Source organism: Anopheles bellator, chromosome 1 (genome assembly GCF_943735745.2).
Source record: "Anopheles bellator chromosome 1, idAnoBellAS_SP24_06.2, whole genome shotgun sequence".
Taxonomy (NCBI): domain Eukaryota; kingdom Metazoa; phylum Arthropoda; class Insecta; order Diptera; family Culicidae; genus Anopheles; species Anopheles bellator.
Window position 1 is genome coordinate 12,550,673 of NC_071285.1, and position 22,911 is coordinate 12,573,583.

At 52.9% G+C, this 22,911-nt stretch overlaps 1 protein-coding gene across 1 annotated transcript in view; it reads right to left on the reverse strand.

The window, feature by feature from the left end:
* Nucleotides 1–413: 413 nt before the first annotated feature.
* LOC131215036 (uncharacterized) overlaps nucleotides 414–22,911 on the reverse strand; it is a 30,782-nt gene continuing 8,284 nt past the window's right edge. The window contains exons 2-6 of the mRNA XM_058209413.1: nucleotides 2,494–2,717; nucleotides 1,724–1,868; nucleotides 1,364–1,651; nucleotides 625–738; nucleotides 414–487 (exon numbers count right to left, since the gene is read on the reverse strand). Of these exons, the coding sequence (XP_058065396.1) occupies nucleotides 414–487; nucleotides 625–738; nucleotides 1,364–1,651; nucleotides 1,724–1,868; nucleotides 2,494–2,717 (845 nt within the window). The remainder of the gene's footprint in view (nucleotides 488–624; nucleotides 739–1,363; nucleotides 1,652–1,723; nucleotides 1,869–2,493; nucleotides 2,718–22,911) is intronic.

Sequence of the window (22,911 nt, forward strand, 5' to 3'; positions counted from 1 at the left end):
ACGCGCCGTCGCTGCTGTTGCTGCTCGGGAAAGTGGCCTCGGTCTCACGATCGTCCGATCGAAGGTTCCTGTGGCTCCTTTCGCGCGTGCTGCCCCATCCGGTCCGGTACTGCGCTGCTTAGCATTACTGTTGTTGTTGTTGTTGTTTTACCATTGCTTTTGATTTTGTTTTAGTCTCTCTTTCCCCGTTCTCTTCCTGTCGCTCGCTTTCCTCTCTCTCTCTCTCTCTCTCTCTTTCGTGCGCTCGTTCACTCACTCGCTCTCTCTCGCTTACACTCATATCATCACACGCTCGTTCGCTCTCTCTCTCTCTCTCTCGCTATCATTACCATTCGCTTTCTCTCTCTCTCTGTCACTCGCTCATCAGACAAACCACTCGTCTTTCTGTGAGGTTTGTTGCGATAAATCCGGACCTAATTGTCGTAATTTGCCAGGCACCAAATGGGACGGACTTTGGCCATCAATTTGTGTGGAATGCGGAGGTACCCTGCAAAAGATGGCGAAGGTTGTAGTTAGTCGCTGGTGGGTCGTCGGGCCGGGAATGCAAAGGAACGGTGGAACCACGGTTGGAACAGGAAGCGAAGGGTCGAGATGGGTGAGGGTCGGGTGCAAGAAATCAATTACCTAATGGTCCCGCAGGGTGATGCAAGTTTCCCGAAGCAGGTAGCGTTGTTGTTTCCCGCGGCAGAGTTCCTTGTAGATGCTTCGATGAACCGTTCGATTCGATCATCTGGTTCACTGAGCTCACGCACACGCCAAAGTGCCGTACCGGGGACACGGTGACACGCGAGCCGTGCGATTGCGAGCGAGTGTGATCGAATTGCGGTGGGGTTGTCGTTGGCCGTTGCGGTGGCGTTGTTCAGAGACGGGTTCGGTTCGCGTTGGGATTGATCGTTTGGTTCAGCGTTCAGATTGCGGGTTTACCATAAAAGTACAAACGAAAAACGAATGATGAGAAAACCGAAACCATGAGCCAGTGTGGAAAGAAAGACGAAACAGGTAGATGATCGAGCGATGGTTTACAGCTAGCGGCCTACGGAACACCAACAACACGCTTTAATTTGATTCAAAAGCAATCTAGCGATACGGTCCTGGCGGTCCTGGCTGGATGCACTTCCGTCACCCGGGTGCCAACCGGGCACAAACATACACACTCACAACATATACATAGTACCACTACGATGCAAATCGAAAACAATTCATTCGACTAACGAGCAAGCAGCACAGGTAACCACAGGTCTACAAAATTCAAAAGTAACGGAAAACAATGCTACCGACCGCGACAGCCTAAACATCGCCCGATCACCCAAGCAACAGAGAGCCTATTGGGACCTATTGGGTTGTGGCACGCACAAACACTTACATTGTATCGAAGAGTGCAGCTGGTTTGGGTTGCTGCGTGAGTTCCGCGCGTACACGCAGATCGCGACGCCGGCGATGCACCCGCACACGACCAAACTGCTGACCCCGATCAGCACGACCCACGTCAGGTCCATGCCGAAGATCGTGTTGATGTAGCGATCGGGCCCGGGGCACAGCGACCCGATCGTTTCGTCCGACCCGTCCGCACAGTGGTTCACACCGTCGCACCGGAGGTCCAGGTGTATGCAGTAGTCCTGCAGCGTGCACCGGAAGTCGGCACAGTTGAGTTCTAAAACAGAGCGAGAACAAAAATCGGAATCGGTTCGATTCGAACGGGCACGGCGCTCGCTCGGTCACTTACTGGAATCCTTGAAGGATGTGATGACCATCTTGAAACCGTTCGTCTCCGTGCCCCAGTTGTCGGTCACGTACTTAAAGGTGAGAAAGTTCGTCTTCGTGAGCAACACTCCCACTGATTGTTTTGTGTCCTTGCAGGTCAGATCCGCCTGGAGCGAAGTGAGAGTGAAGCAGAGGCAGAACTTTAATAATTTTTCCCTGGCCACGGGGCAGAACGTGCGCGCCCTCGGCTGGGCGGTAGATAATAAATGAGATAAGTTAGGCCAAGAATATGTCATCTCCGTCCGAACTCCGAGATGTCACTCCAGGGCGAGTGGGGCAGATGACAAACCCGGCGGTTCCCAAATTGTTTCTCTCTCTGTCTTTCTGAGATAATGGCGGGCTGATTGGAGCGCCATATTTAAAACGCTGGCCCGACGCCATTGTCTTGGCCGGGCGCCCTTCCGGACGTTAATGGCGATAAGCTTGGCCATAATTGTTGTTTAAGCTGCTTGTAATCGTAATGACGAAGGAGAAACGGCGACCCAACGGTTGGTTGGCGCGATACTTAATACGTCAGTTTTTTCGCGAAAACTTTCGCCCCCCTCGACCCGACTCGACGACGGGCGAAAAGTTAGAAAGTTGAAACTATCACTCGGCGAGAACCGGAGATTTCATTAATCATGCTCCTTTTGCTGCTCCGACCCCGTGGACTCGTGATCACTCTCTCTCTCTCTGTGTCTGGAATGAAAAAACAAAAAATCCGACACTTTCGGGACAGTACCCTTCACTTACCTTATACGTCCCGACGGCGTGCGCCCCGTCATATACATACAAATGGTCGTTACAGTCTAGTTGCAGCGTATCGAAGCGCAACATAAAGCGCTGCAGTATGGAGTGTGTTTGAAACGTGAACCCACAGTTTAGGTTCCGCTCGTTCCTCGACACGAGGGTAGCACCATCTATTTTTCTATAAAGTAACTGTAGAAAATGATTTTTACAGATCGATTCCACGTAATCTGAAAGAGAGAGAGAGAGAGAGAGAGAGATTCCTGTTAGGCTACGCTTATCGATCGGTGGTTCGAAACGCAAACTGAGCCTCCAAACGGATAGAACTAACTTTTAAAGGCGCACCCGGAACACCGGCAGGTTGTGAATAAAAACTGGAACCCCGCGGGCCACGAATGCGAAACCGCGAAACAATACCGCAAAACAATCCGCTCCGTTGTGATTAAACAAAACGGGGGGGCCAAAGGCTCGGAACGGAAGCCAATATATATCCGTGTGACAATATGGACCCTTCTTCAGATTTGCAATCCGCTTCCGATGGATGGTTTTGCGGTTTCGGGCTGCAACTATCTCGCCGGTTCCCCGCCCAAGTTGACCGCCCTCCTGGCCGGCGGCTTGTTGAAGAGGATTCTGCTTTGGAGCGAAAACTTCGCGTCAAAATGGGAAGTCAAGTTTGAAGTTTTGGGCCCCCTGGGCCTGGTGGGGCTGCGTAAATCGCAGCGAATTCCCCCGGAAGCGTGATAGATCGGATCTCGGTTCCGCGGATCGACGCGCGGATCGATTGGGTCGCCGAAGTTAATGAAAGTTTCACCGGAATTGACAGCAGCGGGGGGGGTGGACACCGGGATGCCAGGATACGATAGCCCTGCGGGAGCTTTTCCGATGATACCACTCCATCGGTCCGTCGGTCAACGATGAAGTTGGTTATGTTTTTCATATTTCCTTTTTGTGGTTCGACCCAGCCAACGGGCTCAAACAGTGCGCCCGATTCGGTGGGTTGATGTTTTATTAACTGAAAATATATTTACCACGGTGTTTCCGTACTACGTCAACGATTTGGCAAATTTACTAAACATTTTCCGTTGCGTTTCGGCCGTTCTCGACTTTGGCTAATCTTTCAATGTTGGTCTTTTCTATTCGACTCGAAACGTTTTCTTCAAAGTGACAGCTTACGAGCCACACGAATGGGGAGAAAATCATAGAAGCCCGTATAGCCCGGTTGCTATGGTGACCATTTGTTTTTTTGTAGTTTAATTTTTGGACAAAATGTTGCATCTTAAGGCAAGTGAACAATATTTGTAAATGCTTCCAATACAACACCAGAAATTCATTCGTAGTGATAGTAATTCCTTCTCAACGAAAGCTTCATTAGCTTCCGCGAAGAGTGCTTATTTTCCAGCCCGGGCCTTTGATGCCCTGCCGGATGCCGCATGCTAATGGGCACCACACAAAATGGTGTCACATTGCAGGATGTGGTTTTTGGAACATCAAAAACCGCGACACACACGACACGGACCAACCCGAACGGCTGTCTTCCTTCCGGCTGCCGATTGCTGATTACGATTCGTAAATAATACAAAAAGCTTCGCACCCGCGCTCAATTATGCTCAATTAAAAAGTAATTACAATCCAAAGGCTCGAGCCCGCCGGGCGCACGTCACACATTAGAAAGGATGCCGGTCAGAAGTCACCCCGGTGTCGGTGCACTTGACACGAACGTGCCTCGATCCGCGAGCCTTCCACTCCGTTCTGCTTGTTCCGTTGCCCTCGTCCCTCTGAGGCTCTGAGGCTGGTGAGGAAAATCACGTTTCCGGTAGCACCAACCGCATCATCAAGATCTTATCGATTACATTACGCCAGGCCGGGCCGCGAATTAGTACCTCTCGCCGAGAAGCGCCAAGGAGCAATGCCTCGGCGAAGACATTGTTGGGACGCGACGCTCACGTACGCCATCGCCGCCAACATGCGTCCTGCATTTGAAGGCTGGCGTTTTTGCTGGCTCGAGGTGAGCATCTTCCGGGGATGTTGACACTTGACACAGGCGATGCGGCCGCCAGGCCAGTGTCAGTGTCAGTGTGGGCCAAAGGGGCCACTCGTGGCATACTTGCGCGTCCTTCCCCTACCCGAGACCGAGACCCCAGAACGTGATGGCGGAACATGGCGGCGGCACGATAAGGGTCTGAACGTGCGTTTCCTTCTGCATCGTCTGGTGGTGGTGGCGCGAAAAATTAATAGCAACCGAAACAATAGCACGACGGGGTGCTCTTGCGTCCTTTGGGTGCCCCTTTTAGCAGCCCTCCCCCTCCACCGACGCCGAGACCCAAAACAGAGAAGCCAACACCCGAAAGAACGAAAGAAACCCGGCTTCCGGTTCAAGTGGACACTTTACTCTAACCTTTCGCCTCGCTTTCTCTCTTTCGGCCACTGCTCTCGGCTCGGCTCCGTCCTAATCCTTCACACGCAGCGCCGAGGCGAAGGATGTCGTGATATGGGGCCGTTTTTTTTGAGACCCTACATTCGTGTCGTGTTTTCATGTCCTTCATTTCGGCGCTCCAAATGGCCGAAGAGGGAGGGGGGGGGGGGGGGGGGGGAGGGATCCGTGAACCGCCCGTTCTGGGCTAATCTGTTTCTGTTTTCTGTTGTTTCGACATCAAGCCGGCGGCGGCGGCCCGGCCGAAGAGGGCCCACTTCAGGGCTCGGTTCAGGGGCGCTTGAAAGTGAAAAGATCACCAATTAGCGACCCACTACAACTAATTTCTCCTTGCGACGGGGCTCGGGGCTTAAAGGGACACTAAATGTTGTTCTAGGTTATGGACGGGGCTTCGCTGACCTTTAGAGGCCGACTAGAATTTAAATTTCTTTTTCCAACCATTGTGGGGCCGAGATATGGGAAGGACAGTTGTTGTGTTTCATTCGTGTTCAACTCTTCAACAAAGGCTCCCTGTTAACTTCATGGTCAGATTGGATAATGGTGGAGGGCAAGTGAATAAAGATCCATTTTTGTTTAGTACTTCAATAAGATTGTACAAATCAATTGTAATTAAAGGATCGACAAGGACCTTTGGGTCTTTCTTTTGTTTCCCCGGTGTCCATTAAGTCCACCCCGTAGGCTCATAATGTAGCCCTCGAAAAGGGTAGCTCAGAAAGCATCGCTGGGCGCCCACTATCATCGGATCTAATGTGGTGCCACAACATAACCACAGCGCATTTCCGGTTCTGCCCGGAGGATTGTTGATTTTCTTCCCCGCCCAAAAACCGAAAGCGAAAGGTGAACAAAGATCGCCACCCGAAGGACGGACGCCGCCTGATAAGACCCACACGGTCTCCCTCTCTCTCTCTCTGCCGGATGCCGGGGCCACAAGAACAACAACACCGGCAAGCCCTGAACCCGGTCGTGTCCCCGAAATCATCGTTGCGTGAATTTCATCAGTGGGAAAACTCCATTTTATCTCCTTTCCCAGCGCAGGCACGGGCGGCGAGGGTCTTAGAGTGCGACACCGGAATGATCAAAGGACTAATGTGCCATTCTCGATTCTCTTCCTACTTTTCTGCATGGCTTAACGATTGCGGCTGGCCTGTGTGGCGGAGCTCCGGAAACTCGGAAGGATGCCGTCGTCCCTGTGGACCTTTTCGCAGACTGCGCACTGAGAAACGGGGAGGTGCGCTGACGAACACGTGACAGCTCGGTGCGTATTTCGCTCGGCATTGATGTCGAGTTCGACCGGAATGGATCCACCATCTATATAGTGGTGTGTCTTCCCGTTGGCGCAATGTTTCGCGCATGCATGTATGTGTGTGTCTATGGTTCTCTCCGAAGGCGGCTTCTGCGGGGCGAAATCCCTTTAATCGTAGCAATTTATAAATTTCTATACCAGCGACCGCGACGCGCTCGATACGGAGCGCGGGTATCGAAGGATCTTTCGGTCAGTGGCCCAAATTAGAGTCGCTGCTGCAGCAGCAACGAAGACGATTCAATTTGAGTGTCTCCAGCCCACGCCGGTCCAGCATATCCTTTTTTCGTGCGGCCCACGGATTACAGACTATCGACCATCTGGGCGCCGCTGGCCGAACCGAACACTGAAATTTAAACAATTCGAACGGATCGTCCGGAGGAGATTAGCTCGAAATGCAATTGGTTCGGGCGGTGTAAGGCGGCCAACAAAATGGCCGGCACCGTGTCATCGGCTGCCGGGTGTTGTTAAACTATCTTCGCTCCGGGCAGATATCGACATCTTATCGGAAAGCGCTTAAGAAGCATTAGTGTACTGGGTTCTTTCGGTCGGAGGGCACCGTTTCGCCTAACGACGGATAAGACGGCGGACCCGAAGGGGAGGGACACATAAAAGTGTTCAGTAAAATTTAACGCCAACCCCAGCCAGCCAGCCAGCCAGCCAGCCAGCCAGCCAGCTCGTTTGGCCTCGTTTCGTGTGGCCAAAAATCTATAGCGTATATCGGGGCCCGTCGCGCGCGTAATGAGCTTAAATTAGAACGAATAATCCACTCTCATTTGGGCCATTCCATTAGTGCATCGGTGGCGAGGCCTTTCACCATTCGGCGGGGCCGGGGCGGGCGGGGCAATCACATTTTCCCATCCCGCCCCGGTTGGCCGCCTAATGGCGCTGACGGGTTGGCCGTGTGTGTCGGTGTCGGAGCTGGGAAAATCGATCCGAAGTTCGAAGATACATGACCGCACGAGCGCTCGGAATGGGCTACGAAGTACGCAACCCACACGTCCCGGGTCTTTCGTGAGACGAAGATGATCAAATTAATAATCGTTCCGAGCATCGCAAACGGGTAAGACATTAGCGAAGGAATGTGGGCGCCCGACCCGGTGGGTTTCCCCTCTGGGGCTTGTGATAAGAAAAACCCTGCGCCTTCAGCTGGGCTGCCTTTTGCAAACTCCTTCGGGGCGGTGAGTAGGTCGGAGTAACAGACGGGCGCAGATGTTGACGCAGACTGGCAACGAATGCATATGCTCGACCCCCACGCTGGCCGGGCTCGGTGAACATGGGCGCCCCTTTGGCTAATAGTTTGAATTTTGCAAATATGCTCCCGATCGCCATGTTTGCCTTCTTGGGACCCGGTTTTTGTGTTGGTCTTACTATCCACCAACCCGTCCCGTCGTACCGCGAGAAGCCAGAAATCATATTTACCAATCGCAAAGGAAAACTTTCTCTCCACTGAAACCTCCACCGGCTCCGACTTTGGTGTGTGGTGTGTTTTATGCTTGCTCCCGGCGGATCCTGTTAGCTGGTCGGGCGTGGCATGTTGGCCACCACGCCAAGTCGAAAGCTCGCCCTGAAAATCCCGGTTCAACATCACCACAGCGCACGGCGCGCCAAGGGACAAAAAATTACTACATCCTCGGGCGGAACATGGAGCTTGTGGCTTCAGCTACTTAAAGGACAGGAGTCCGCAACAAACGAGATGTTCGTTGGGCGCGGGGCGCCCTAATGGGGCACAACACATCGTAATCCTTTACCGATGTCGGTGACTCTCTCTCTCTCTCTCCGGACCCGATCGTCTCCAGCGACTTCGACGCGGCCCAGCTCCGAAGTCGCCTTTTTGCGCGTCGTGTTCCATTATAAACATCATCATAAATAATACATACAATCATATTCAATTTCCATTTCCCCAAAGCACCCCTAGGCCACATCCGGCGCCGGAGTACGAGCACCGGATGTTCGGAAAAGCCTCGCAGCAGAGGCTCGTTCGGTTGCGTTTGCTTAAGAACTTGCGAACCGCGGGCCCTTGTCGTTCGGGAATGCGGTAAGTTCGGTGCGAAGGTTCAACCGGGATGCGTTATACATTATTTCGTTCCGTTCTAATTTGGTAGCCTGGACATCTCGCATCACGGAGCTCGCCCGATTGGCGATTGGCGTTCCTTTCCGCTCCGCGGCCGGGACTTCCACACGGAATACAAACGGAACCGTTTGGAGCCTGACCTAGATCACTATTTTTAGAGTAAGCAACCGTGGAAGCCGTCTGGCCGTCTGGTGCCCCGTGTGGAGAAAGTTTCTGCCGAGGCCACGGCTGATGAGTCTAATATTAGAAGAAGCGTTTCAAGCGCTTCGGAATTCATTTCACCCGTAGGTGTGTTGATGAAACCGATCACGTTCGGTCCATTTGTTCATGCTGGGGTGTCACCGTGACTTGTGAGATAAAACTTTTTGCCTCCCCGGCTGGTGCTCCGGACGCGGAAAGTCCGTCAGCGCTCGAAGCTAGTTAGCGACCGCTAAACATTCTCTCGAGGGCTGCTCCGAGGACCTCGTGCATCGAAAGTGCCCCCCGGGTATGCCACCGTCGATAAACACCTGACATTAGTTCCGAAGAGACTGGGTGTCCCGTTAATGGATGCCTCCGAAAAGCCAAGCCCTGCCTGTCTGCCTGACGGGGACGGTGGGGGGCTTTTGCGGATGGGTTCTGCCATGCCTGTGAACTTCTAAAGTGGCCACTCCTTTTTCTGCCCTCCCCCTCTGCGGGTGCTGTGTCATATCACCGTGATCACCGAGGAAGTAACAGAGGGTCGCCGACTGCATCGGGTCGGAGGCATGAGAAAGTTAATATTGCAGTTCGCGAGCCGGTCGCGACAACTAAAACTTCTCAACCCCGGTTCCGTCGCGCACTAAGTGCTGAAAGATACGCAATTAATAACCTGGAAGCTCCCGGTGGCACCGGAAGGATCTATCGCACCGGGGCCCCACTGGGAACCGAAGCGAAAGGAAGGAAGAAGTTTTTCTTCTTCCCGGAACTTCCCCGAAAAGAATCTCCAACCCGTGCGCGCGACCAGAGTGAGACACTTCAAAAAAAAGGAAGAATTAGCACCCGGAGCCAGACACTGTGTGTCTTGACTTGCTAAGTAGTAGCGGCAGCCCCAGGACGGAAGTCGCGTACGAAAGGGGTGCCCAAGTTTCGGTCGTGGATGTAAAAGTTTTACTCCCCAGCCCAGTAATTAATGACTGCTGCCTGACTACTACTACTACTCTGTGCTGGGAGTCCTCGCTCGACATTATCGACACTTATTAATTGGTCACACTTGTTCCGTCCCGCCCGATGTTGGTGGGGACAGCCGAAAAGTACCACCAATCGTCCGAAACAATGGCCAGAGGGCGCAATCAGGAAGTCGTCCGCCCGGAAACGTGACTCCGTGGCGTAGCAGCACTTTGCCGGATTGGGCCTTGGAACGGCCTTGGAAGAGGTCACCCGGTGTTGGAGTTGGAGACACTTTGCCTTGGTTATGTTTCTCCTCGTCGTCCTGCCATGTTGCGGGCATGTTGGGCTGTCAATTAGGCGAACACATACTTTTGACAATCGTCCTCGGTCGCCGGAGGTGCGCCAGCGCAAGAGGGTCAACGGCGTCACACCCCAAGGTGGCCCCCCGCGGGCTTGCACACCAACGAATGTGTGGCTGGCTGATTAAAAATGGATAGCCACCATTTGGAGTGTGTATGGTGAGCCTGGACACGAGACCCGACGCGATCCGAGACAGAGTGAGGCCGAGGCCAAGTCTTAAAGTCGCGCTCGCAATCAGAGTAAAAGCGCAGCGCAGTCGGGCTTCCGTCGAGAAATTTATTCCGGCCCCGCAAATCACTTTACACTTTCAATCAATCTCGAGCCAACGCTCCAGGAACCATCTAATCCCGGGATCGCTTTCACGCGGGGCGATAGCGACGTAGACCAGACCAGACGGAGCGGAATCGATTGGAAGCAGAATATTAAAAATGGCAGCTCCCGGTTAGTGGTTCCTTATGTATTTCAAATTATGAGCCACCACGGGCCCGTTCTGCCGTGGGTCCTGAAGCTGATCATCGCCGGGGTTCCTGAAGCTGATCGTTAGACTGCGCTCACCTGTCGAAGAAAAATGGCTGCCAATCAATCTTGGACCGGGGGGGCGGGGCAGGGCAGGGGTAGATTTACCGGGACACGTCGGGATACAGTCCTCTTACAGCCGCGAGGCCCGAGGACCCACTTTTTGCAACCCGGTAAGGACGACCGAGTATTCTGATGGAAATTTCGTCATATTAGAGTTCGGAGAGTCGGTCCATTATGCAGATACTCGACGTCCCTTTTGGTGCGGAAAGTGTTCCCCCCCCTGGCTACCCAGTCGGAAGTTTCTCTTTAATCAAGGAACTCGTTTGGGGGTAAAATTATATCTACCGCCGGGAGAAGAAGTTGCAGGACCAATTTGTCCAGCTTTTGTGAAGTCAGTGTAAAAATTAATGCCAGCGAGTCCAGGATGTGCCCGAAGGACGGAATAATTATTCGCGAGCTAATCGCTTCCGGCGATCGACGGCAACAAATTCCTAACCGATAATCCTTCGATCCAATCCCATCGATACCGGGCCGACTGGTGATTGTAGTGAGCTGTGGCCAGTTGGTGGACGTAATGTTCAAACCACCCCACACAATGAATGAGAGTTTGCTGTGCTTTACATTTTTAGGACCGTGACCACCGTCGTGGGCGCGCCAAGAACTGGTCGAGCAAAACATTAATTAAACATTAACATGAGCCCTTCGAACATTGGATGCTGGGTGACCTTTTGAGGAGACGCACGGCCCACGGGCTTTGTGGCTTTTGTAAACCCAGCTCGCTTTCAGTCTCTCTCTCTCTCTCGCTCTCTCGGTCTCTATTGTTGCCCTGAAACCTGTCGGATTTTCGACGAATGAAAGAACCACTTTCTTAATGGGGGGGACACACAGGTACAAGCATTCCGAAAAACATGTAACGCCCGAGGCCCACGAGAGAGAGAGAAAGGTCAGCCCGCTTTCGAGGACGATTTCGAAGCGGCAATGTGATGCCGGTGTTTGGGTGGGCCCATAAAGGGACAGTTATGAGTACGGGACGAGCGGACGATTTCGTTAATTGAGTGTAAACGACAAACTGCGCGATGGCACCGGTGCATTAACATCAAGCACCTGGTCTGGTCGTCGCAAGAAACATAAGATTTGCACCTCCGTCTTCGGGACGATATCGAAACAGGCCAGATCCTTTGTGCGTTTTTTTTTGTTCCGCACCAGCTGCACCGATTATGAACCGGAAACGGAAACACAACCAGTCAGCCGCCGAGGGAAAACGGAACAGGAACGGAAGGAAGTCCTCATTTCCTTTGGCCGGTGCAACCGACGGAGGGCACAGAGCATAACGCATTTATGCTCCCTGACTGGGTGGGGAAGGTTTTCTTTCTGGCAACGACAACCGAACCGGCCAGGCAGGTTCTTATCAGCTGCAGCTGCCGTATGCGCCCGGAAATGCACATTTTGGTGGGGCGGGGAGTCTTGGACTCCATCGGTTCCTTCGGTGGCCTAGTTGTATTGCCTAGCAGGCAGCTCTGCACTTGACGCGCAAACGATCGTAAAAAGGCGGCCGTGTACAAGATGGGTGCGCTAACTTGCGACCAAGTTATTCACTTTGAACCCGCGCGGGCCGTCAGAAACAGCAAACGAACTAGAACGGCCGTTTAAGGAGCAGGGGAGTTTCGCCCATTGCGGTGGGTCGCCTTGCGAAGGTCCTACCGGAGCGTATTACCAAATAACAACAAACATCAACCCCATTCTCGGTAGCTCCCTTATGAAACTCCGGGTTCGGGTTTGGCCGCTGATTTGATGCCAGCGAAATGTAAGCGTTTCTTCGATGGTTCCGAACCGGGGAGGGGGGTTCCCCTCAGGCTCGCAACCGGATCGAATTCGCAACGGCACGAAATGCCTGTCAACGCACCCTTAGCGCGTCAATAACGGCCAAAAGTGTGGCTGGGCGGCGGAAAGGAATTAACATCCCCGAAATCGACACAGCCACTGCCAGAGAGAGCCGTGTACGCGTAAAGTACCTTCCTTTCCGCGTTCTGATTGGAAGCCCCCGCCACCCGATTGGCCCGAAGAATTATGTACCGAAATGATAAATTATACCCAACACCGGGGCTGGGGAAACCATTCGGTCAGAGAAAGAGAGCCCCAAAAGCCCGGGGGCTCGCTCGAGTCTTAGGTTTCACATTATAACCCGGGGGAGGGGGCGTTCGCCATGCCTGAGTGCTGAGGTGTCGACAGGACACGTGGGTCGACGTACCGGAAAGACAAGACGCTCCCCGGCTCCCCACTCCCACGGCTCCGGATGTCTAATGGAGTGATATTTTCTTTCCGCCAGTTCCGGCTTTCCTGCGCCCGGCTCCTCGATAACGCCATCAATCGCCTGGCCGGCGTCCTGTGCGTTTTTATTTCTATTCTCCATTCCTGCCCGTCGGGCGTCCGTCCCGAAAAGCGATCGGACGGACGGACGGACGGACGGTAGCACGCATTTCATATCTTCGCCACCCCGGTGCCGGTGACCGGCCGATGTATGACTCATTTGAAAAGCAATTTCATTTTCCAATAATACAGGATGAAACGTGATATCTTTTTGCCGGCACTCGATTTATGATATTTCGCGCCGCGCCACACGGACCAGCCCTGGAGGAGTCAGGTTTCGGGGTGGCCCCCCGCAGCCCCCCGGAACACACGGACCTAGGTCCCGTCCCGATGATAATGGAGTCGCGGTGCGTACCGGAAAAGAAGTCCCAGAGAGCCACCAGAGGGCGCCCCATTTGCTAGACACTGGGCTGTAAGCGGGTTGCTTGGACCGCTGCAAGCACCGCTTCTGTCCCGGGACGTAGTGGATTGTTTTCCTATTAGCGTAACAAGATCCGTGCGGGAAATGGGTTTGTGAGAGGCGAGTAAATCAGACACGTGTCCGTGCGCCACGGTGGTCTGTGGTCACCATCATTTCGCGGGCACCGTCTGGAAATGGGTGCATTGTGAATGCAAATTGGATCCGACCCCTGATGCGTCGGGCCACGTTCGGATGCGGTGAGTGAGAGACAAAAATCCCCCATCGAACAGGAGGGACATCGTTTCGCGTCCCCAGGGTCCCCGGGCCACGTGAAGCTGATTGACTTCCCCGGGGTCCGCTGACTGGACTGGAGGAGTAAAGGAACAGTGTTTCGCACAACCATCGAAACGCGGGACACGAGAGCTGAAGCTGAGTCCTTGGTCGTCGCTAAGTGTCTTCAACTCAGGTTCACCGCGTTAAAACGCAGGCTTCGCTCAATGGGGGAAAAAATCTTCCCGAGCGAAAGATGAAGTTCCGACCGGTGGTAGTGCAAAAAATCGAGACAGGACGAAGGCTCCCCTTTATGGGGTGTTCATTATCGCGCAATTAACTCCGATTTGTTCGGCGCCCGTTTTAAAGTGCTGCCGGGTTCGCGTATTTTTAGCGAAGTTCCCCGACCGTTAAGGTGAAACAAGTGGCGAATCAAACACAATATTCACCTCTTCGGGGGGGAGTGGACCCCACATCTGTCTCCAGCGACCTATTTTGGGGGTACCGTTATTTTAAAACCGGAAACCGCACTTAGCGCGGGTTAATATTTGATGATCCCGTCCCGCCATTCACGCCGTGCGACGTTATTTATTCCTCGGCTTAAAGCGGCTTTTCCGGAGGTGGCCATTTTCACGCACGGCAAAATACTGTCGAAGGGAAATTTAAATATAGATTCCAACGTGAACTATGACGCGATTCGAACGGGGGGGAGTGACGTCAAGCAACGACAAAAAAGGCGTAATGATGCAAAGCTTACTGCGAAGTCTAAATAATGTGCGTTGTTATCCTTCCGAAATGCGAATAACGAACCCGGCACAACCCGGGAAACGGGTTTCATTTCGGTCGACTTTCGGCGGGTGCCGGTGGCCAACTTTCGTGAGGCGTCTGGCGTATGCTGCTGGCTTTTTCCAATAATCGTCACCGCAATGCGCATGAGTTTTCTTCACGGCCGCGCGCGCTATTGATATGGAAATTCAATTCCACGCAGCATTGACCCTTGTGTGACATCTATTGCTTCGGTCCGCAAGGCCCGAAAGCCCAGAGCCCAAGGGTGAGGTTTCGGCCGGCACCCCAGCAGCAGCAGACAGCATAGACGTCCCATTTACAATATTAAACTTTATTGTGTGCCGACCCCGAACGTCGGCGATTCGGCGAGCGGAGGCCGAGTTTGTGTTGTGTGGCCATTATTATTGTGTCAGTCTGCCGGGAAACGTGTAAAATATTCAGCAACCGGGAAAAAATGCAAAGGAAACGGCCATCGCGACATGGCGAACATGCTCCTGCTGCCAGCCAAACACACACGGATTAGATTATTGAAGTCGTGAGATTCCGTTCCGAGTGAGTCCTGAGGACGTTACGCTGCATTACGCCAAACAGCGCAAACGTGGTGTCGGTGGCCATCGCTCCTCCGTTGATCGACACACGTCTGGTGGCGGCGATGCACATCATGCAAAGTAAGCGAGTCCTTCCACGTACCGGGCCACCTCGGGGGCGGTGTGGTGACCGTGGCGACAAATGGTTAAATTGCATTTTCGAGTCGCGCCACGACTCGACTTCTAATCGACCGCCCTTTTTTCGTACGCTTCCGGTTCCCCTCCGATCCTTCCTCAACGGACCGCTACAGATTACCGCACGTTCACGCTCTCTCGGAATCGTTAGGACAGGGCTGCCGACAAAAAAAGGTGGGGATCCCCCAAAACGCCGCCGGCCCCAACGAATCACATTCTCCGCTTCCGCTTTTTCACCATTCCCGGCTGGTTTGTGGGCCATTTTGTGCGATAAAGACGCCGGAATAAAAATCGTCCCAACCCGAAGCGACTCCCAATTCCCGCTCCGAGGATTTTGGGTGGGGGGGAATTTGAGAAATGTCAACAAACTCCACAAGTTTCCGTCGTCGTAAGTGGCCAATGGCCGACCGCTCGGACCGAGTCCGGTGGCCACTGGTCGGTCGTGCATGTGATGTATCTCGATGGCCACCCTACGTGTGTTGATTCGACAAAGTGTCCGCGAACCCACTCCAGCCAGCCCCAGTGCCCCTTGAGTCCCCACACGCCGGGGATACGATGACAAACATATTTTCACTTCGTTATCATTCCCGGGGCCAAACGGCCCCACCGGGACCGGGAGTGTCTCCCGTTCTCGGCCGAAGCCCAACGGGGAAAACTTCTCCCTCCGCAATGGCGGGCGTGTGAAATAGAAACTAGATCCTCCGGCGTCTCCACCCGGTGGGGGGAAATGAAAACTATTTTATTTACTTCGCATCCTTGTGTGTTGTGGGGTTTCGTTTTTTTTTTTCGAGTTCCAAAAGTCAAAACTTTTTTTCCCCGAGCCCGACAGCTTCCGCTAAGCCGTGCCGCGAGATGTCGTTTGATCCGTCCGTTACCTCGCTGTTCATGTGTTTTGTTTTATGCCACTTCGGACTCCTTTTTAAGTCGGTCGAGCTTTTTGCGTGGGGAGCTCGTGGGGGAAACTCACAAACCGGGGTCCGATCTTATCAGCACCACCGTCAGATAAGATCTGCCGAAAACACGATAAACCGACGAGTCCATGTCGAATGCCATGTTGGAAAAATGTCCCCCGTTTCCGAAGCGTCCCCGTAACGTAACGGTCCCGTGGGGCCGGCTGCGGGTCTGCGGGTCCGCGGGTGCGACCCTCCCCCTGTGACGAGCCGTTCAGCTTCGTTAGGATACACACACATATAATCCTTCGCGCCGTAACGTAACCAACCCACCCGGTGCGGAGAACCCGCTCGGGAATCACCAGCCGGAAATCCGTGGAATTTTGAGCAAGGAAATCGCTACACTCGGGCGTTCCATTCCGTGGCCGGAATGGATGGCGAGGATGGAATGCACGTGTGGGCACCGGGCACGGGGCACGAGTTTCGTGTGGCGATAGCCCGGGGGGGTTTAAGCTGCATGTTTTATTCAATCTTGGCGTATCAGGAATTTCTGGATTCACCAACGTTTGGCCAACGGTTTTTGGGGGCCCAGTGACAACCGTAATCACGTAGCCCCGCGTAGTGGCAGGGACGACGTTGGGTCGGTTCGGTTCGGTTCGGTTCGGGCGAAAAGTGCTACACAGGAACTTGACGAGCAGCTGCACTGAAATTCCACACACGAAACCGGAGCCGGTGAGAGTGATGGAATGCCCCGGGGGGCTCCCCTGGCGAGAGCCTTGCTATGCGCCGCGCAGTTCCAGGGGTTCCGAAGACATTCTGGCGGCGGTGGCGAGTGACGTTCGTGGTGGAGTAGACCGAGATTTTTGAGGACCGTCGGCCCGTCGTCTTAGGCCACTAATCTCGAGTAGTTTAAATTTGGGCCCCGTGTTCCCCGTTTAATCGGCTCTGTTTATTTTTCCCCAATGCTGCGTTACGGAAGGGCTGCTCGAAGGGGTACCCTTGCTTGCGCGTGTCTGCGCGAATTTTAATTGAAACAAAACAACGCCGGAAAAAACTCGTCGGAAAATGGTGGAGCCATTGGACTTCGAGCTGTTGCGTTTTTTGGTTCCTTCTCTTGGGCCAGAAAAACGTTCCAAGCTACCGACCAGCCACGGAAAGGGTAACCTTTGTCGGTTGTACTCCGCTGGTAGCCGTTCCGCTTCGATGCGAGTCGGCAAATGGTGGTTTGAAATTAAAAGAAGATAACCTCCGACACTTAAGACGCCAGAAACGCAGCCAACCGGGAACGAAATTGAAACGAGCATGGCTGTAGAATTTTCGTAGGGGCCGACAGAGAAAGAAGGAGATGTTAACGCTTACTTTCGGTTCTGGGCTTGGGCTCGGTCTTTGGCCCGCAGGATTTGGCAGCACCGCATGCCCCGTGTGGTTCGCTATTCAACAAGTTTTCACTTTACAAGCCCCTCTTAAGGACCGAGAGAGACTGAAAATGTTGCCAAATGTTGGCCCAGCAACGCACGCTTGACGCAGCCGGAAAAACAAAAAGGAGGCCCGAAAAACAGGAAGCATGGATCCCGTCCCGTGACCACCGGAACGAAGACGAAGCGCGGCGGAAGCCAACTGTGGCCAGGAAGCTGTAACCAGAGTGCCGAAACCATCCGAAAAGGACCTCCGTTTTGTCGGCCGGAGATGAGCGCGCCCCGCAACCGGAAGGAATGTAGGTGTGCGCAAAAACAGATACAGAGAGAGAGAGAGCAAAAAAATGCCATCACAACAAAAACCCAAGCCTCACCCAGGAAGTCTTGGTTAGTTCGGGGAGTGTCCTTTTCGCGTGGCGGATGGATTGGTGGGCAAATATGCCCGACCAGACGGGAGCCGCGGTGGAGTGGGAGTGTTTGTCCAACCGGAAGCGGGAAGGCGCATCAGCGCCACTCGAAGATGCCAACGTCACCGATGGATATAAAAACAACTCAAATAGCTAATAAAGAAGCGTCTGGAGCGCGCTTTTCCTGCGTGCTGCCGGCCTCTGCCGCTCTGGTCTACCTATTATTATTATCCTCCAACGCGAGCGGAGCAGTAAAATCCAAAGATATTGCATTTTTTAGTACGTCCACCACCAGATAAGAGGTGGCCGGGAGACTGAACCGTTTCCGCGAATGAGTCTACATCATAATCAGAGTGAAAACCCACCATCATCCGCATGGGATGGATGGGAGATTTATGCTTTCGTAATGGAAAAGTAGGGAAAACGCAAAGTGTGATAAATATATCGGACCCCGCCGAGGCGCTAATGCCTGGCGTTGTGGGTGGCAGGGACACTGAACCCTCGCGGGTCATGGTTCCAATACGCCCCGTAGGCGTAGGGCGTGATGCCAATTGCGTTCGAGACTTTTTCCCGACATGTGCTAACCGTTCAACTCTTGCACCTTAATCTGGATGGTTGACAACACCCTGTCCTGGCGAACAAGAAATCGTCAATCGCTGCAAAGAAAAGGAAGCCAATAGGACCAAAAATCTCGCCAGCAGACGAAACGATTTACAGCCGCATTTTTGACGAATGTTCCGCTCGTGAGTCGGGTAATGTCGAAAATGTGTGTCCCGTTGAAGTGCACATCGGTTTCGGTTCTTCCCCGGAAAAAAACGAAAGGTAAGAAGCAGAACTTTGAAGAATGTGAGGCATTCATCTTGGCACCGGAGAAGCACCCGGCGCTTTCTTTTAAGCGCTGTGAAGTAAACTTGTTTACACTTAAATAATGTAGGATTTTTCCGTTCAGTTCCGTTCCGGGGGCGTTCCAGGGGGAAATTGTTTCCCAGGGCGGTTAGTGGTTAATCAAAATTTGGTTGGCAAAATTATCGTTGCAATATTTATTGGCCCAACGTACGACGCCAGGCTCGAGCGTGTCACGAACGTAACCGAAGCAGCCAGCCACGTTTAATGACGATTGATTGCCAGAGCCCGTCAGCAGCATTTCAGCCCCCGACGAAGTGTGCCCGGTCTTGCCACACAGAGCACAACACGAGCCCTTCGGCTTACGTGCGAAAAAGAGGATAGCATCCGGGAGAAAAAGAAAAGACGAAGGGCCAAACGGCCAACGGGACCGGGCCCCAGCCCGGCACTTGAGAGAGCGGACGACATGAGCATGTTGACAATGTCTCAATCTTTGCCCTTCCGCTGCGCTCCTGCCGGGATGCGGACAAAACGGATGGCCGTCCGCCCGCGACCTCGAGCAATTTCCTGCACATACACATTTTTTGACACATTTTGTAGGAAATGAGCGATGGTTCAAATTTATCATCAATTTAGCGCAGTTTGTGTTGGGACGCTGACGCCGGGACGCTGTGCCGACGCGGCGTTTGATACGATACAGCAGTTTCATAATGTTTCGACCCCCAAAAGCGATAGCGATTGTGTATCTTAGCATGAGACTGTGCTTTAAATTGGCAAACACTGCAGGAATCGGGTATCGAAAAAAACGGAGCGACAGTTAGATAATGCTACCGCTAAATTAATTCATTTTAACATTTTTGCACACGTTCTTCACTTTTCAATATCCTTGCTTCAATTTATCAGTAGGTTAATGGAGGGTAGATATTTTCTCAACTAAAATCTTAACCATCGATACAGTGTGAAAGGAATCACTTTTTTCATAATTTTCAATTAAACTTCTCCCGTGGAGCATAAGAAACAGGCGCAGTGCGGCCAAGAAATGAGTTGCAGTAATTAATGCCAACCGATTGGAGCCGGTTCGCCGTGGCCTACTGCTGCACTGCCGCTACTGTGCCTTGCGCTCACCAAACCGTTTACACCGACACGTTCCTGGGCTCCACCGCCACCTCCGGTTGCAACGAAAATTCGAGGATCCTTCGCCCGTTCGGGTTCGGCCCGTAGTCGAAGAGTTTGCCTGCTGCTTCCCGGTGGTGCGATGGACGATAAATTTAACAACCGAATGAAGTTTCGCAATTGTTCGCAAGTTGGTTTATTACTGTTATTATTGCTCTTCGCTCTGGCGCTAACCGAGTGCCAGCCAGTGCGCGACGTTGGAATCGGCCACCGTCGACGAGGAACCGTCGGTTTTCGGTTTCCCGAACGGGGATCCTTTTGCGGAGCGCGGCTCGGCGCACTGGCGCTGCCCGGTGCCAATTAACGATGGAAGTTAAATTTAGTGCCGCTGTTGCAAACAGACGCTGCACAATTGCTGCCACGCTGGTGGAGCGCACCGGGGGTGGGGAATGCAGTCGAATGGAATATAAGACGGATGCCTTTGCAGACTCCCGGACTCTCGCCGGATGGCATAAGGTACGCTGTTTGTCTTGAACGAATTGATTTGAAAATATAATTAAAATGTGGAGCGCTACGTGTAAGTAAAGTGATGGATGCGATTCTGGCGTTCGGCAGAAAGTACGTTTCTATTCTTGTAAATTGCGAAGAAGAAAGTAGCAGAAAATGCTAACAGTACGGCTGTACGTTTATGTTGTTCCAATGTTCGGGTACCTGACCCGGGAGCTAATCATTATTGATGCAAAGCCCCCCCCATTTATCAGCCCATTGAGTGACTACCGTTCACTTCGAGCAGGCTCTCGGGCGCTGAAGGTGGCTTAAAAGTTCATTTCAACCACCTCATTCAAAAGCGGGGGTCCGAGCCGCGCTCGATTGGGGTGCAGTACCGGAAGCCAATAATAAAAGTAAAACAAAGCACAAAAGCCTTACATACAATTTGCCCTTCGTACACATCCACTTAATGTCTCATTTGTTTTTGCGCCACCTCTCACACTTTATCGCTCTCTCTCTCTCTCTCTGTCTCGGCCCCGCATCGACCATTGGGGCGATATTCTCGTTTCCGCTTTCCGAGTTCCGGTGGCGCGATAGAATCCTCTTACGGCCGTGGCTGCGAGCATTAATCAGATTCCGTGTTTTTGCTGCCACTACTCGGTGCTGCCGTGATGAGAATGTAATGTGCCAGGTCGTGCCCGAGACCCCTCCCCCCCGAACGCCGGAAGCCCCATTTCCGCCAGCCAGTGGGGATGCGCTGGGGGGATAATTTGCAAACCTCGCCTCACTGGTGAAGTGGGATTTTATGGGTGAAAAAGGGGTAATTTATTAACCGTTTTGTTACGATTTTGTGTCGGCTTCCGGGCCCGTGGGCCCGGCAGAGTGTTTGGAACTGGCGGGTTTTGGTTGCGAAGGCCTGTTGGCCATCGACATTTTAACAGCCCGGCATAAGAACTTGATAATGCCGATGTGGGTCGAAAAACATTACTTTCTGTTGAATTTTATGAAGAGGAAAATCACGCGCCACCAGGCGCCTCCATCGGAGCACCAGGCGCCTCCATCGTGGGCGCCTCCATTCGAAGATCCGAACGTGATGGGTTTATCAAAGCTCGTTGTTGGAAATCATTGTGTTTAGTTTCTGTTTCTGCCCAACAGATCAAGCTGATCCGGCTGCCAGACGTGGCACTTGTTTTGCCTCTGGTCGGCAAAATGGATCCGAGGACTTCTCTCTGCTCTCTGCGCTGGCGCCCAGAGTTTTCCCCAGCACCCGGGCGTAATGCAACACGCTTCGCAATGGTAATGACCACCAGCGCCAGCGCCTCTTTGCGAATGGAAAGCGACGGCAGCAGATAAATCTAATTTCAACTTCCATTAATATTTTCCCAATCTTTCTGTTTTCTTTCGCCTTTCGCTAAATCCGGTCGGCCAACGGAAACGCCAAGGAACAACGGTGTGGTGCGACATACCCTGGGACTGGAAACTTGGTCCGTCCGTCGTAGGGATCAGGTTTTACTATAGAAACTAGCGAACAGAGACAGAGAGCTGGGATTTTGGTGATCTGCAAAAGTTTTCCTCAATCAGGTTTTCCTCCCGCCGCGGAGGGGGTCACAGCACAGCGCCTTGGCGTTGGTCAAGATTTGCCGGTCACGGTCTTTTGGTTTCAATTTGGTTCTGCCGCGTGGCCAGCTTCGTTTAGTAATATCATCGCCACCGGGAATCGCACTACCTTTGGCCACCAAGGAAGCAGCAAATAACATAAATTGAATTAACAAAAAACACGATCCTGCCCACAAGCTTCCGTGCGGCAAATGGCGTTTTCTGGTGTAATGACCGCTGACTCCCGACTAAATGGTTTGATGTCTTATGAAAATTAAAATAATGCTATCTCAAGTAAAACTGTAGGACATTCGTGTGCCGGAAAATAGGTCACCCAAACGGCCAGCTGAAAGAATCTTGAAGAAACGGCTTCACTTCCTTCGAAACGGTGCCTCGCCCCAGAGCAGGAGTCGGATGGTTGCATTTTTGCACTGGTTCCTGTGGCTTACATCAGCATAATCATCATCATCACCGCCATGCTGGTGGTCGCCGCCCATCATTGCCCATCGTGGTCATGGTTAGTCACTCGTGACATGTTTGTAATCAACAAGAAAGAGAGCAACGTTCTGGCGCCGGGCGAAGGTACGGCGAAAAAGTAGAATATAAAAATAAATTAAAAGAACACAACCCACAAGCGCAGAACGGGCGGCGCCCGCGAGTTCGCCGAAGCGACCCACAGGACGGGGCCCCGACAAGGCAGCCTCGTCGTGGCCAACGAGTACACGCGGCCCCCACCCCGCCGAAAACGAAAAGAAATGTAACATTTGATTGAGAAACCTTTCTTTTCAGATTTCATTTCTTTGTGTACGGGCTCCGTTCGAGCCTCGGCTTCGGCATACCATTTGCTCCGGGGGCCTGGGCTTCATTTCACCGTTGGGCGCCCTCCGGATCAGCACAAAACCTACACGAGAGGGGCCCACTTTCGCCACCTGCCTGTCTGCCGGTAAGCCTGCGTCTGAAGGCACCCGATCCGAAGGCTTTGTAGGACGCAGGGCGATTGAACGAAAGGTAAAGGGCGATTTACTTTTTATGCGGAGGAAGAAAAACGCAAAACCCAGCATCTCAGGGTTTTAATGGATTTCTTCGGAATGTGCAGGATCCGACGAAGGGCCCGTAGAGCCTGCGCTGCGCCCTGAAGCCTTTGCGCTCCCCGGGAAAAGGATAACAGACAGTGCTGAAGTGAATAAATTTGTTCCAATAAAAGACCCACGCCGGCCGGCCCGTCGGGTGCGGGCACAACTATTTAGCCACCTCAGCGGTGTGCGTATTTATCGATTGAATAAATCATCCTGCCTGACCTGGGGTCCTGGTCAC